Source organism: Leucoraja erinacea, chromosome 1, assembly GCF_028641065.1.
Source record: "Leucoraja erinacea ecotype New England chromosome 1, Leri_hhj_1, whole genome shotgun sequence".
NCBI lineage: Eukaryota > Metazoa > Chordata > Chondrichthyes > Rajiformes > Rajidae > Leucoraja > Leucoraja erinaceus.
This window is the reverse complement of record NC_073377.1, coordinates 142,361,341-142,375,868: the sequence shown is the minus strand read 5'-3', so window position 1 is coordinate 142,375,868 and position 14,528 is coordinate 142,361,341. Positions and strand designations below refer to the sequence as shown.

General features: G+C 43.4%; 1 protein-coding gene across 2 annotated transcripts in view; it reads left to right on the top strand.

Annotated features, from left to right (window-relative positions):
* Window positions 1–14,528, top strand: part of sorcs2 (sortilin-related VPS10 domain containing receptor 2) — a 736,913-nt gene that overhangs the window by 125,195 nt on the left and 597,190 nt on the right. For both annotated transcript variants that reach the window (XM_055644862.1, XM_055644870.1), the window contains exon 2: window positions 1,710–1,777. In XM_055644862.1, the coding sequence (XP_055500837.1) occupies window positions 1,710–1,777 (68 nt within the window). The remainder of the gene's footprint in view (window positions 1–1,709; window positions 1,778–14,528) is intronic.

Below are 14,528 nucleotides of genomic sequence, written 5' to 3'. Positions count from 1 at the left end.
GTGACCTGAGTCCGGGGTTCGGCCGCGGGCCAGTGGACGACGTCGTCAACAGCTGCGTCCGCTGGACTGGAGGGCGGCAGCTTCGACCACCCCGGGCCGCGGTGTTTGAACCGGCCCGTTCGCGGAGCTCGGTGAGCCGCGGGACTGATTTTACCATCGCCCGGTGGGGTATCGTCTCAGCGCAGAGGGAGAAGAGGAGAGAAGAGATTGCGGCCCTAAGATTTTTGCCTCCATCACAGTGAGGAGGTGCTTGGTGGACTCACTGTGGTGGATGTTAATTTGTGTTTACTGTCCGTTCTGTTGTCTATTATTGTATTATTGTATGTATGACTGCAGGCACGGAATTTCGTTCAGACTGAAAGGTCTGAAAGACAATAAAGGAAATTAAATTCAATTCAATACCTGCTGGAGTTTGGAAGGATGAATCGGGATATCGTTGAAACCCATCGAATGATGGAAGGCTTGGGTGGAGTGGATGTGTGGAGGATGTTTCCAGTAGTGGGTCAGTTGAGGACGAGAGGGCAGAGCCTCAGAATAAAAGGACATGCCTTTGGAATAGAAATGAGGAGGAACATCTTTAGCCAGAGGTGGTGAATCTGTGGGATTTATTGACAAAGGTGGCTGTGGAGGTCAAGTCATTGGGTATTTTTGAAGCGGAGATTGATTGATTTTTGATGAGGATGGCTGTCAAAGTTTATGGGGAGAATGGGGTTGAAAGAAAAGTAGATCAGCCATGATTGAATGGCGGAGCATACTCAATGGGCCAAATGTTCTAATTCTATCCTATGTCGTATGGTCTTAAAACACTGGACTAAGGAAATTTTTCATTTTGAGTACAAAAAACAAATCTGACTGTACATCCACTATTAGCATTTTGGCAAAATGTCAAGAAGAGGCATCTGTTCATGGCCAATGTTTTGCACCAGAACCAATCTTGTGGCACCAATACTATGAATGTTTTGGAATGGGCAAAGTACATTTCTTGAAAGGTTGTATTAAATTGCAGCCAATGACTAAATGTACAATGCTGAATAAAGATGGGAGTGAGAGGGCCAAAATAGTTCCTTCATATCATTGATGGCCTATTTATGTGTATGAAGGAACTGCAGATGCTGGTTTGAACCAAAAGTAGACACAAAATGCTGGAGTAACTCAGTGGGACAGGCAGTATCTCCGGAGAAAAGGAATGGGTGACGTTTTGGGTCGAGACCCTGATGATGTAGCACTCAGTATATTTTGTGTCAGCATGCATTGAGGAAACTCAACCAGTCAACTTGTTAACTCTTTCCTTACGCAATGAGTGTACAAATTCCATTTCTAACGCAGTTACCAAATGGCAGCAAAGGCTGGAATCCTTCAATCCTTGGTGTGTTTGCTAGTCTGATTTAACATTTGCCCACTGCATATAACGTGATAATGTTTCCCTTTGTGTTATTTGAATATGCATTAAATAGCCTAGAGTCAAATGGGCATTTTCCTTGGATTCATTTCATAAATACTACTGAAAATTAAAAATTTGCTCTTTGGAAATGAAATCTGCTCTCCTTGCACAAAATTCAGCAACGTAGTTGGCTTTTGAGCATATCCTTGTTTCGGGGCCAAATAGGGATGGACAATAAATGTTGGAAATATCAATGACTCCCCACCCTGTAACTGAATAAATAAAAACTGCACAGTTTTGCTCACTTTGCTCCCACTATGTTTTGCAGGTGATCCTGATTCTCACCAAGTTGTTCCATTCAGATATGGGAAAAGTTTTGGAGAGTTCTTTATGGAGGTGAGCTACCTTTTTATTTCATGTAAAAAAGCCAACAAACATACTCGCGGGTGTGGATAGGAAAAGAACAAGGAATAATCTTGAGGACAGATGGGATGGAGCCAGGCTTAGTCTCTTTAATATTGAATATTTGTTCTTTTGTGTTGATTTATGCAACAAATTATGCAGAGGATTAAAGGGTTTGAGTTTGAAGATTGTCTTTTGACTATCATGCTCATTCAACGCAGGACTTCTGAACACAGTATTTTATTGAATTTAGTTTCAAGTTGTAAATCAGCAGATCCAGTCACCGTGAAGTCTTATGATTCACTCTGCCTGCATTTAATTATTGACCAAAGGTTTTTCTTGAGGCACTGAATTTAACACATGGTTACCAGTGACTGGATTATTACTGCCTTTAATGCTATGTGGAAACTGCTCCCTGTTGCTATTTCTTTTTAGTTTGTGATCAGATTTCAAAATAGGATGAGGAATTAACATTTTACCGTTCATCAATGCTAATACATAATGTCTTCCATTCACTTCAATTGTAAGCACTCTTTCTACAGCCTAATTTCGTAGACAATGTACGCAACTCCATGGAAGGAATTGACTTGAAAGCATTTGCATGTATATAGCTTCCTAAAACAATGTACCAACATCCAAAAGGCCTTTGCAACTCATAGACACAGAGTTATAATGATGCAGTGTGGAAACAAGCCCTTCGGCCCAACTTGCCCAAACCGGCCATCATGTCCCAGCTACACTAGTCCCACTTGCCTGCGTTTGGTCCATATCCCCCCCAAACCTGTCCCATCCATGTACCTGTCAAACTGTTTCTCAAACATTGGGATAGTCCCTACCTCAACTACCTCCTCTGGCAGCTTGTACCATACACCCACCACCCTTTGTGTGAAAAGGTTACCCCTCAGATTCCTATTAAATCTTTTCCCCTTCACCTTGAACCAATGTCCTCTGGTCCTCGATTCACCTACTCTGGGCAAGAGACTCTGTGCATCTACCCGATCTATTCCTCTCATGATTTTATACACATCCAAAGGTGTTTACATTTAAAATAGTTCAAGAAAATTATTGGCCAATCTGCACATGCTTTTATCATCAAGCACAAGTCTGATATTAGTCAAATAATTGTTGATGGTAGTGGAGAGATAGGCATTGGCTGGAACTTCATGGAGAATACTCCTGTAATTATCAAATATTATCATGGGATGGAATCTATTGCACCAGATTGAGAGCAGAGTGGGTCAGGATTTAAACATCTCTTCAGGAAACACAACAACAATTTATTCCTATGCATCTCTGTACTGTAATTTCAGGAGTGGAGTTTGAACCAAAAACATAGTACATAGCAAAGTACAGGTAAAGAATGACCATTCACATTATGGAAATTCACCCAGAATTTCTTGATGGAGGTGAGCTTCCTTTTTTAATTAATGTAGAAATGCACAATTCATAATTCACAAATCACTCTCCAAAAATTTGAGATCCAGAATAAAATTTGGCTTCAAGGAATGTATGTGGAAAACAATAAACATGAAATAAATTTTGATAATTATAATATTAAATTAAAGTATAATACAATTTATTTTTCAACTCGTTTTTCAAATGACACAACTAAAGGGCTAAAAAGATCAGGGGGTATGGAGAGAAGGCAGGTACGGGATACTGAGTTGGATGATCAGCCATGATCATATCGAATGGCGGTGCAGGCTCGAAGGGCCGGATGGCCTACTCCTGCACCTATTTTCTATGTATCTACGACTTTACGTCATGGAAAATCGAGATACTGACAGTTTTTTGGAAGAGCAGTCCCCCCCCTTGCATAACACACATCAGTTACCAGTACAGCACTGGCAGAGGTCCGTTGACACACATTAACTCTACCCACCGTGAAGCCAATTTAAACTAATCCCTGATAGACACAAAAAGCTGAAGAAGGGTCTCGATCCGAAACGTCTCCCATTCCTTTTCTCCAGAGATGCTGCAGTTCCTTCCCACACATAAATGAATCCCTGGACCTTCTGACTTGAAGGGGCGTGTGGTTACACTGATACACCAATACACCTTCAAAACAAGTCACTGCTTCTCCGCAAGGTTAGACTCTAAAACATGTGAAACTGTGTTTTCACTCGATACCTCCAGCCTGAACAATTCAAGTCAGAGAATATACTGACATGACTGCACAATTTAACGTGTGCCTGTGGTCCTGCTAATGCTTCATTGCTGGTGCATTGTTAACCAGTGGAATGAGCCATCTCCATCCACCGCCCCTGTCCTCCAGCATCCAGTGACTAAGGACGAAATCACCCTCAGAGCACCATTCTGGTATTACAGAGCTGCCACAGGAATGGGGGAAAACAGACAAAGGCCTGTAAGTTTAAAACTTGCACAGCAAGGGTGTATCTGTGCAGAAAGAGTGTGACGCTCCACTTACATTAAAAAACGAACAATAACTTTATCCCAAGAATGCCATGTGAAATGCAAGTCTGAAAAGATGAGAGTTCTTATCCTGGGTCACCAAAGTAGCCATAGCCTTAGTACCAAACAGTATGAAGGCTAAGGCCTTGCCTTGATGCCAAAATTGTGCCAAAATTGTAGTGCTTCAGGAAACGTGAAATCTGAAAACATGTGTGGTTCTCGATGGTACATGCATCCTGATGCAAGATGTTTTTTTGTGCTCACAGACATGTGTGGGGTTGTGATGTTACAGCAGTGTGGTGGAGTGGTAAAAATCATTGAGGCATTTGACAAAAGGATTGTAGAATCAAAGGTATTGGGTTGGTCTCCTGGGTCATTTCCAAATGTAACAATTCTACGAATGTCAATGTTATGTTACCTCTCCAAATATGTTCAAAGAATATGAATCGTATTGAAATCGCAGTGCATTAATTTGGTTTGCAATATGGTGCACACTAACCTACCACTTCAAGTCTTTAATTTTAGATGAGAAAATGACTGGAATTCCTGTATCTTCCTACAGCAAGTGCAAGGAGGTGGAATAAGAAATGCAAATAGATGTTTGTTTTTCTACTGATGGATATTCTTTCAAAACATTGCTGCCAATAACCACGGGCGGCCCGGTGGCGCAGCAGTAGAGTTTCTGCCTTCCTGAGCTTACAGCGCCAGAGACCTGGGTTCAATCCTGACCACGGGTGATGTCTGTACGGAGTTTGTACGTTCTCCCCGTGACTGCTTGGGTTTTCTCCGAGATCTCCTCCCACACTCCAAAGACGTACAGGTTTGTAGGTTAATTGGCTTGATATAAATGTAAAATTGTCCCGAGTGTGTGTAGGATAGTGTTAATGTGCGGGGATCACTGGTTTGTGCGAACTTGGTGTGCCGAAGGGCCTGTTTCCAAGCGGTAGAGATACAGCGCGGAAACAGGCCCTTCGGCCCATCTAGTCGGCGCCGACCAGCGTTACCCGCACACTATAACACTATCCTACACACAACAGGCACTATTTACAATTATACAAAGCCCATTAACGTACAAACCTGTACGTCTTTGGAGTGCGGGAAGAAACCAGAGATCCTGGAGAAAACCCATGTGGTCACGGGGAGAACGTACAGACTCCGTACAGACAGCACCCGTAGTCAGGATTGAACCCTGATCCCTGGCGCTGTAATGCCCGTCCCACTTAGGAATTTTTTAGGCGACTACAGGTGACAAGACTTTCGCCACATGGTGATGCCTGTATGGTCATGAGTTGTCTCCGCAAGTCGCCCAAGAGTCATAGTGTTTTTTCTTGTTGGTGCTGGATTCTGAAATGTTCAAAACTTTTCGGCGACAGTTGGTTTGAAGCCGATGAGCGTAGCTTGTCTTCTCCTGACGTAGGTGCTGTCGTAGGTTGTTGCCAGGATGACGTAGGTTGTCAATAAACAATAGACAATAGGTGCAGGAGTAGGCCATTTGGCCCTTCGACATAGTGTTCAAGAAGGAACTGCAGATGTTGGAAAATCGAAGGTACACAAAAATGCTGGAGAAACTCAGCGGGTGCAGCAGCATCTATGGAACGAAGGAAATAGGCAACGTTTCGGGCCGAAACCCTTCTTCAGACTGATGGGGGGGTGGGGGGGGGGGAAGAAGGAAGGAAAAGGGGAGGAGGAGGAGCCCGAGGGCGGGCGGATAGGAGGGTGGGAGGAGACAGCTCGAGGGTTAAGGAAGGGGAGGAGACAGCAAGGGCTAGCAAAATTGGGAGAATTCAATGTTAATGCCATCCGGACGCAAGGTCCCTAGACGGAATATGAGGTGCTGTTCCTCCAATTTCCGCTGTTGCTCACTCTGGCAATGGAGGAGACCTTGGACAGAGAGGTCGGATTGAGAATGGGAGGTGGAGTTGAAGTTCTGAGCCACCGGGAGGTCAGGTTGGTTATTGCGGACTGAGCGGAGGTGTTCGGCGAAACGATCGCCCAACCTACGCTTAGTCTCCCCGATGTAAATCAGCTGACACCTAGAGCAGAGGATGCAGTAGATGAGGTTGGAGGAGATGCAGGTGATCCTTTGTCGCACCTGGAACGATTGCTGGTGGTTGCTGCCGGTGCTGACATCGGTGAATTCCATTGGCGACTATCTACGTCAACTGGTGACTGAATTGTCTTACTTTGTCGTAGCTTGACTTGGGTGGACGTAGGTCGTTGTAGGTGTAGTCGTGGGTGGACGTCCTACCGGGTCGCTAACATGAGGTTGACTAGATAGTAAGTTGTCCAAGGGGGGGGTCCAGTCGTCGGTTGTTCGGCGACCTGCTACGACAATGACAGTCGCCGAAAAAATCGCCTAAGTGGGACAGGTCCATAAGGCAACAACTCTACTGCTGCGCCACCGTGCCATCTTATTATCTGGTAAAGGAAATGTATTCAGTGTTCTGATACATCCGCTGGGGTGTTTTGGAATTGGCACAGATGCGGTGGGGAAGCAACAAATTGGTTGTTAGCATTTGCGGCAAAAAGCAATTGTAACTGAAGCCCAAATTGCAACGGTATTATTCATTGAGAAAAATAAAATCACCTTTGAAAGTTGCTAAATTATTAAAATACACCTGATCATCTGAAGGGGAAGGAACCTGCTACCCATTAATGTTGAAAGCTATGTTACTGGCTTGCTGTGTGATGCCTCTTGAATTGGCCTGGCAAGTCACCTAGTTGCATAAGCAACACTAGCAATGAACAACAAATGCTTTGCTTGTAGCTTTAAAATAAGGTTAAAAAAACACAGCAACAGGAAATGCAATTAAATTGAGCAATTTTCCAGTAATATTTATTTTGTGTAATTTATGTTTTGAGCAAATTAAAGTAAGTTCAAAATGATAATGTCAACATTACAATGCTGATCATTTCTTGAAATGTGCAGTATATTGTACACTGCCCTATTCCAATTGCATTCAGGATTCATTTTACTGGGATATAAATTATTTCTGATCAAAACATTTCAGTTCAAATGTGTATCAGCCCCATAGTGTTCACTGGAAGGAGGGTTTAATCAGAAGCTTATCCCAGTGGAGTTGTTGCAGCAGCTTCACTAGATATCCGTGCACTGCTCAGCAAGTAGAATCCCGGAACGTGCTTGTCTGTAATATTCCATTACAGACACATCCTTGAACGACAGATAGAAAAAAGTGTAGGAAGGAACTGCAGGTGCTGGTTCAAACTGAAGTTAGACACAAAATGCAGACGAATCAAACGCCGTGTTTCACTGCGCTGCTCTTTTCGCAGTTACAGTTGCTCCTCAACTTACGGTCCCGATAAACCCATCGTAAATCGAAAATATCGTGAGTTGAAAATGCATCTAATACACCTTCCTCTTCTTCTCACCAGAGGCCCGAGACATAGATGGGCATTTTGTAGACATGATGCGATGCCAAAACACAAAACTCAGTACACTGTATCCAAAACAACGCTGACAACACAGTACACTGTAGCGCAGGGGTCGACAACCTTCTTCTGCACAGGAGCCGAGACGCATGTCTGTGAGCGGATGGCGGGCCACATCTATATCACGTGTACACATGGATCCCGCCCCGGATGGCAGACATCAAATCACGTGTTCACAGAAGACAGACAAAAATGCTGGACAAACTCAGCGGGTGAGGCAGCCTCATGCAATCCTTGCATGTCTCACCCGCTGAGTTTCTCCAGCATTTTTGTCTACCAATTTTTCCAGCATCTGCAGTTTTTTCTTAAACGTGTTCACAGAAGGTGCACGGCCGTGCCGGCGGCTTTGCGCAGGATAAGATACAACCTGAGCTCGGCGCTCGGCCCCGCTTGGCGGGCCGTATGAATACGGGAAAAAAATCCGCCTGCGGGCCGGATAATTTCGGGTTACGGGGACCATAGGTTTGCCGACCCCTGATGTAGAGTATCGGTTGTTTACACTCGTGATGGCGTGGCTGACTGGGAGCTGCGGCTCCCTGCCGTTTCCCAGCGCCACGAGAGAGTATCCTACCGCATATCACTAGCCCGGGTATAGATCAAAATTCAAAAGTACGATTTCCACTGAATGTGTATCGCTTTTGCACCATCGTAAAGTCGAAATATCTTAAGTCAAAGCCTCGTAAGTCAAGGAGCATCTGTATATGAGTTTGTACATTCCTTGCGATGGCCTGGAGACCATGATCCAGTATTACACACAGTAAATGCGCAGGATCACCTCAACAAAAACCACTGCATCTCTTTCCAAATTATCTCTGTAAATGTACATTGCAGGATGAGAAGGGTGACAGTCTAGCCCACAGTGTTGTCACCTGGAGGAAGGCACTTGTGGCAACTTAGAGAGACACCTACGGTACATATAGAACCTGACAGACACACCCGTCTCACCGCTAGCCAAGCAAGCTCTTGGTGCTTTTGTGAAAGTTCTGTCGATGGAACATTCTGCCAAATAACTTGCAGGACATCGAGGATATTTGTGCGGACTGCGGTTAAAGGTGATTCTCTGTATAAACTTTACGACAGGTGAGTGGTAGTTTGATGTCTGATATAATAGAATATTTAATGGCATATGGTCAGACCCATCTTTTGCAAAAATGAGTGAAGCAATAAGGGATACCTGGTGCCTGTATAGTTGGAGTCTGCACAGCATAATGGAATCACATACAACAGTGGTTAATCAAGCTGAGGGGCGAGTTGAGTGGATTTTTTGATCTGAACCAATGTGTATTGCATCTGTGCAAACATAATTCATTTCTGATTTCCAATGATTCAGGTGATTGCTAAGTGCCATTACGGCATGTGCAACACATTGACCACCTATTATTTTTTTGCATTGTAATTTTAAATTGACCTTCCAATGAAAATACTGATGATGTGCGTCATCACTGCACCCATCACTGCAGTCGAGGTTCCTTTTGCACTAGAAACCGCTTAAGCCAAAGGTTGCCTCATTAATGTCAGCTTTTGTTAAGTATTTTTTTAACCGTGATGGATTCATGGTGATTTATTCAGATTTAATATTTCAAGATGACTGAAAATATTAATGATGTAAGTTTAAGTCAATAGAAGAGAACAAAAGAAAAATGATTTTCGAGCAATTCAGAGTTTATGCTTTAATCTTCCAAAATGCCGGATGAATCCTCTGCCCTTGAGACTTTGATTCTCATTCTGAAACACTGTGGGTTCAATCCATGTCTCCATCCACCTTCTCAGGGAACAGTATAGAACATGGTGCAACAGTTGAGAAAACTGGGTCACATTGCTGATATCAAAGGCTTCTAGACCTAGTGGCTAAAGACGCCTTCTGGAGTTGCTGCTGTGGCCACCACGTTGTGAAGCTGAGAAGCAGAGGCCGGAGCCTCACGGGTCAGAGGTGGAGCCTCGCAGGTTGACGAAGCCCGCAGCCACCGGCCCCTGGGTCTGCGGAGCCCACGTCTGGGGCTGGGTCGGTGCCAAGGAGGCGTCTGGAGAGGATCCGGCGGCGATAGTGGAGAGGTCGGTGCGGCGGTCGGTGATGGCGCCGACCGATGGATGAGGACGGAACACGTGGAAGTGAGGACGTCGCTGCCCAGGGAAGGAACAAAGGAGGACCCGGCGTAGGGGGACTGCCGTGAGGGAGGGGGGAATAACAAAGAGGGACCGGGTGCGGGGTTGAATTTTTAACTTTGTCAGCACCCTTTATGTGGCGACCATTTGCATACCTTGGATATGCACGCAAAGAATTTCACTGTGACTTTTTACACGTGACAATAAAGTATTCAATTCAATTCAATAATGTTTCTTTGGTTGCACTTGGATGAGATAACTCCGATAAGATCAGTGGAATCACATGTAGTACCTCTGAAGTAGCTCGGTGTATGGTGTGGAACATGATATCAAATATAACGCTGGTAAGAGTGCTGTTATGATCTGTAAAACCAGAGGATAAATGTCAAAAATTTCCTGATTTTTAATTATCTGAAAATAACTTTAGTAATAAGGTAAAACATCTTGGACATTTTATTACAGAACAAATGACAGATGATGAGGATATTTATGGGCAACGACGTATGCTGTATGTACAGGCGAATATTCCCTCGCATAAGTTCGGTGCGTGTATAGATGTGGTGAAGATGTCTCTGTTTAGAGCATATTGCACATCACTCTATACTGCGCATCTGTGGTCGAACTATGGAAAGACAAGTTTACAGAGACTAAAGGTGGCCTATAATGATGCCATGAGAATACTGCTAAGGAAACCTAGATGGTGTATGGCTAGTAACATGTTTGTGGCTGCAGGAGTCAGTACTTTAGAAGCTATCCTAAGAAATCATATGTATAAATTTATTTGCAGGATTAATGACTGAAACTGTAATTATTGTGGTCTTATCAAACATAAGGTTTAGCACTACACACTACCAATCCCAGTTGTGGAGATTGGTATAGTTGTCTTGTTGTAGGACAATATATAATTCATGATGCTCTTATAAGTAATTTACTAAGCTTTTATATGTATTTTATGGTGTTTTTATATGCAATGTATTTTATGTAATGTCGTCTCTTATCTGGACCTTGAGTCAAATAAAGTTTAATAAAAATAATAATAATGTCTCGTTTTGAGATATCCGTTCCCACGTCGAATGACCTCAGTTGGAACATGGTGCCAAACAGGAGGCCGCAACCCAACCCAAGACTTGTCATTTGAGCGCCTCTTCTCATTCACTGCTAATAGGACTGAATGAACATTTTACACAATGCAAGGTCCAAGCAGTTGATATCTAAAATGGCAGTCAAACGACGCCAACTTCCATTCTTGTCTGAATTAAAAGGTTTCCAATGATTAAGGTATTGAACTTGCTATTGAGGGAGTGCAGCATAGGTTTACAAGGTTAATTCCCAGGATGGCGGGACTATCACATGCTGAGAGAATGGAGCGGCTGGGCTTGTATAACATTTAGAAGGATGAGAGGATATCTTATTGAAACATATAAGATTATTATGTGTTTGGACACGCGAGAGGCAGGGAACATATTCCCGATGTTGGGGAAGTCCAGAACCAGGGCCCACAGTTTAAGAATAAGGGGTAAGCCATTTAGAACGGAGATGAGAAAACACTTTTTCACACAGAGAGTTGTGAGTCTGTGGAATTCTCTGCCTCAGAGGGTGGTGGAGGCAGGTTCTCTGGATGCTTTCAAGAGAGAGCTAGACAGAGCTCTTAAAGATAGCGGAGTCAGGGGATATGGGGAGAAGGCAGGAACGGGGTACTGATTGGGGATGATCAGCCATGATCACATTGAATGGCAGTGCTGGCTCAAAGGGCCGAATGGCTTACTCCTGCACCTATTGTCTATTGACCTGACTGATAATTGAAAATTGTAAAATTTAATCTAATTCATTATCATAAGCATTCGCACAGTCTACTGATATTAACCTTGTGTATTTGATGTCTGCTGAACTCTTGCTTCATGTCTGTTTCAGTTTATAGTATTTTAGTTTCCTTAAAGCAAATGATAACAGCTAGTGAGTGTGTGTGTGTGTTTATACTTCACCCATAGGTGTTTCAGTCATTTATTTTCCCCTTCATATGCAAGCTAGACAAACAGTTAATTTGCCCCATGGCTTCTGCCGTTGCACAGTGCAACAATCTGAAGCAGGGTCTCGACCCGAAATGTCACCCATTCCTTCTCTCCAGAGATGCTGCCTGTCCCGCTGAGCTACTTTTGAGTGTAGCAACAGTCATTAAGATGCATTTGAGAATTCTCTGATTACTTAGCAGTTCCTTTGCCATTCTTCAGCTGTGAGAAACAGAGCCTGGAAAATGGATTATAGGTAGTTCTACGGTAAATTGATGGTTTTGTTCCCGAGAAAACTTATTTTGTAGAATATTGTTAGATTAAAAACAGTAATGTCAATGGGGAACAGGGGACTAGAGAGTTTCAAAGACACAAAAACATTTTCTTGCAGATTTTTTCAAACATAAATGTTTTTAATAACTAATTTAATTCATGTTACTGCAAGATAAAAAAATATTAAAGGCTGCATCTTATATGGTTTAATAGAGTATCATGGCACGTATCAATGAAAGCCATAGCTTTTCAATTTTAATCGTCCAAATACAGAGGGAAGGGTATTTTTGTCCTTGACTTCTTGTTCCAAGGCAGGTTTGTTTCTGCTAGTCAATTTCCAAAATAACTTTGAAGTGGATCTCTAAACCCTGATCACAATCACATTATAACCAATTTGGCCAGTAGAGTGCCAATAGTTTCCCAAATTCATCAATCTTGTTATATCTAATTTGTTATATGGAAGCACGCATTATAGCACAACAACCGGTATGTGATGCTGTTTTACCTATGTTTTGCAATGGATAAATGAACATGTTTTATGTTCAATAGGTTTACACAATCCATTGAATGTATGGTCATACCCTCCGATCTTTACCTATCCTACACAAATTGGCCAAACTCAGGACAGCCAAGAGTGTTTAATTGCCATAGTGGAAACCTATACAAAGTTCCGCAATAGGTCCTGACCACCGGTGAACATGGAGAAAGTGGACTGAACTTTGCTGCCTTTCCTCGCAGTGGGAAATGTTGATCCCGCTGTGGGGGGATGTCTTTATGTTTAATGTTAAATTCTATAATGTTGTGTTTATTTTATTTGTGTGCTGCAATGGCAACTCATATTTCACTACACCAATTGGTGTATGTGACAATAAATGTCAAAAAAAAAAAGTGACTCGTTGCTGAGGTAGATAGAGTTGTGGCTGAGGTTAGAGTCCAAGAGCCTGATAGTTGATGGGAGGAAGCTGTACTTGAACCTGAAGATAATTATTCTCAGGCTGCTGTACTACCTTCCCATGGTAGCAGGGAGATGAGAGCATGGCCAGGGTTGTGTGGGTCGTTGACAAAAGCTGCCTTACTGAGGCAGCGCTTCTTGTCGACCCATTTAATGGTGGGGAGGTCAATAGCAGGAATGGACCAGGGCAGTGTTCTGCAAACTCATTCCTTCTTGGCCGTTCACGTTTGCAAGCCAGACCATGGTGCAACCAGTCAGTATACCCTCCACCGTACACCTGTAAAATGTTGAAGGGATTATTTTGGTGACGTACCAAACTAAACTAAACTAAAGCGATACGTCATGTAGGTGGCGCACGAGGATTTCGGTACTACGAAATCCTGCAGCGCCGCGCGCCACTACATGCAATTCCACGCCTCACCATGTGCTATACACGCATTACCCACGCGCCCCCGACGCGTCACGACGCATTGACCAATTTTCTACATGGTGCATAAATGAGGCGCAAATGACGCCTAAGTGGGACAGGACCTTAATGAGGAGCATTCACTGCGTGCTGGTGCAATGAAATCCAGCTGCAAAATGCGTTTCTCTCCACAGATGCTGTCTGATCTACTGAGTTTTTCTTTGCAGCATCTTCTGTTATATTTTAAGGTTTCCAGCATTGCTGTTTTTTGCTTTTTGAAGGCTCAAGAAAGTTGAATTCTACAGACATATGATCTGATTTACCTTTTATGCATGAGTTAATTTTGCTTTGCTGTAACCCTCTCCAGAGCCAGCACATCCTTCCTCAGATATGGTGCCCACAATTGCTCACAATGCTCCAAATGCGGCCTGACTGGCGCCTTATAGAGCCTCAGCTCTATAACTTAACTTGATTGCTTCTCCATTAAAACTAATTATCTCGTGCAGCTAAGGCTGGCCTGAGAGTTCTAGTCTCTACACATTCAGCGCCTGTTAGTTTGAAGTGAACATTTGTGTCTGCCTTAATATCATAACGGGCACTCAATTTCCCTTCTAGACTTGAGAAGTACTATCCATGGGGTTAATTCAGTTCTTTTAACGGTTGAATGGTTCAATAGTGCTTTTATTCTCACGTGTGTGAATGCACAGTGAAATTAGTTTCTTACATACAGTCCAGTAAAGTGTTATCATAGCCAAGCACAATCCCCGCTTAGCAAAGTGTACAGAAACCAAGGGGAGAATATAAAACTCCGTACAGACAGCACCCGTAGTCGGGATTGAACCCGGGTCTCTGGAGCTGCAAACGCTGTAAGGCAGCAACTCTACCGCTGTGCCACCGTGTAGCCCACTTTTAAGAACTTAATGAAAATTGAGCCCCTAAAACAAATTGCTGTGGGACATCACAGTCTGCTTCCCCGTCTATTAGAAAACCAGAACAATATCTCTGCTAAATTTTTCCTGCTCCTCAAACAGCTGCCAGGTCAATAATCTGTCTTCATTTCTGTGAACTTCGACATCGGTAATAAGCCTCTTATCTGGGATTTCTTTAAATACCTCTGAAAGCCCTTGTAAACAACATCTCCAG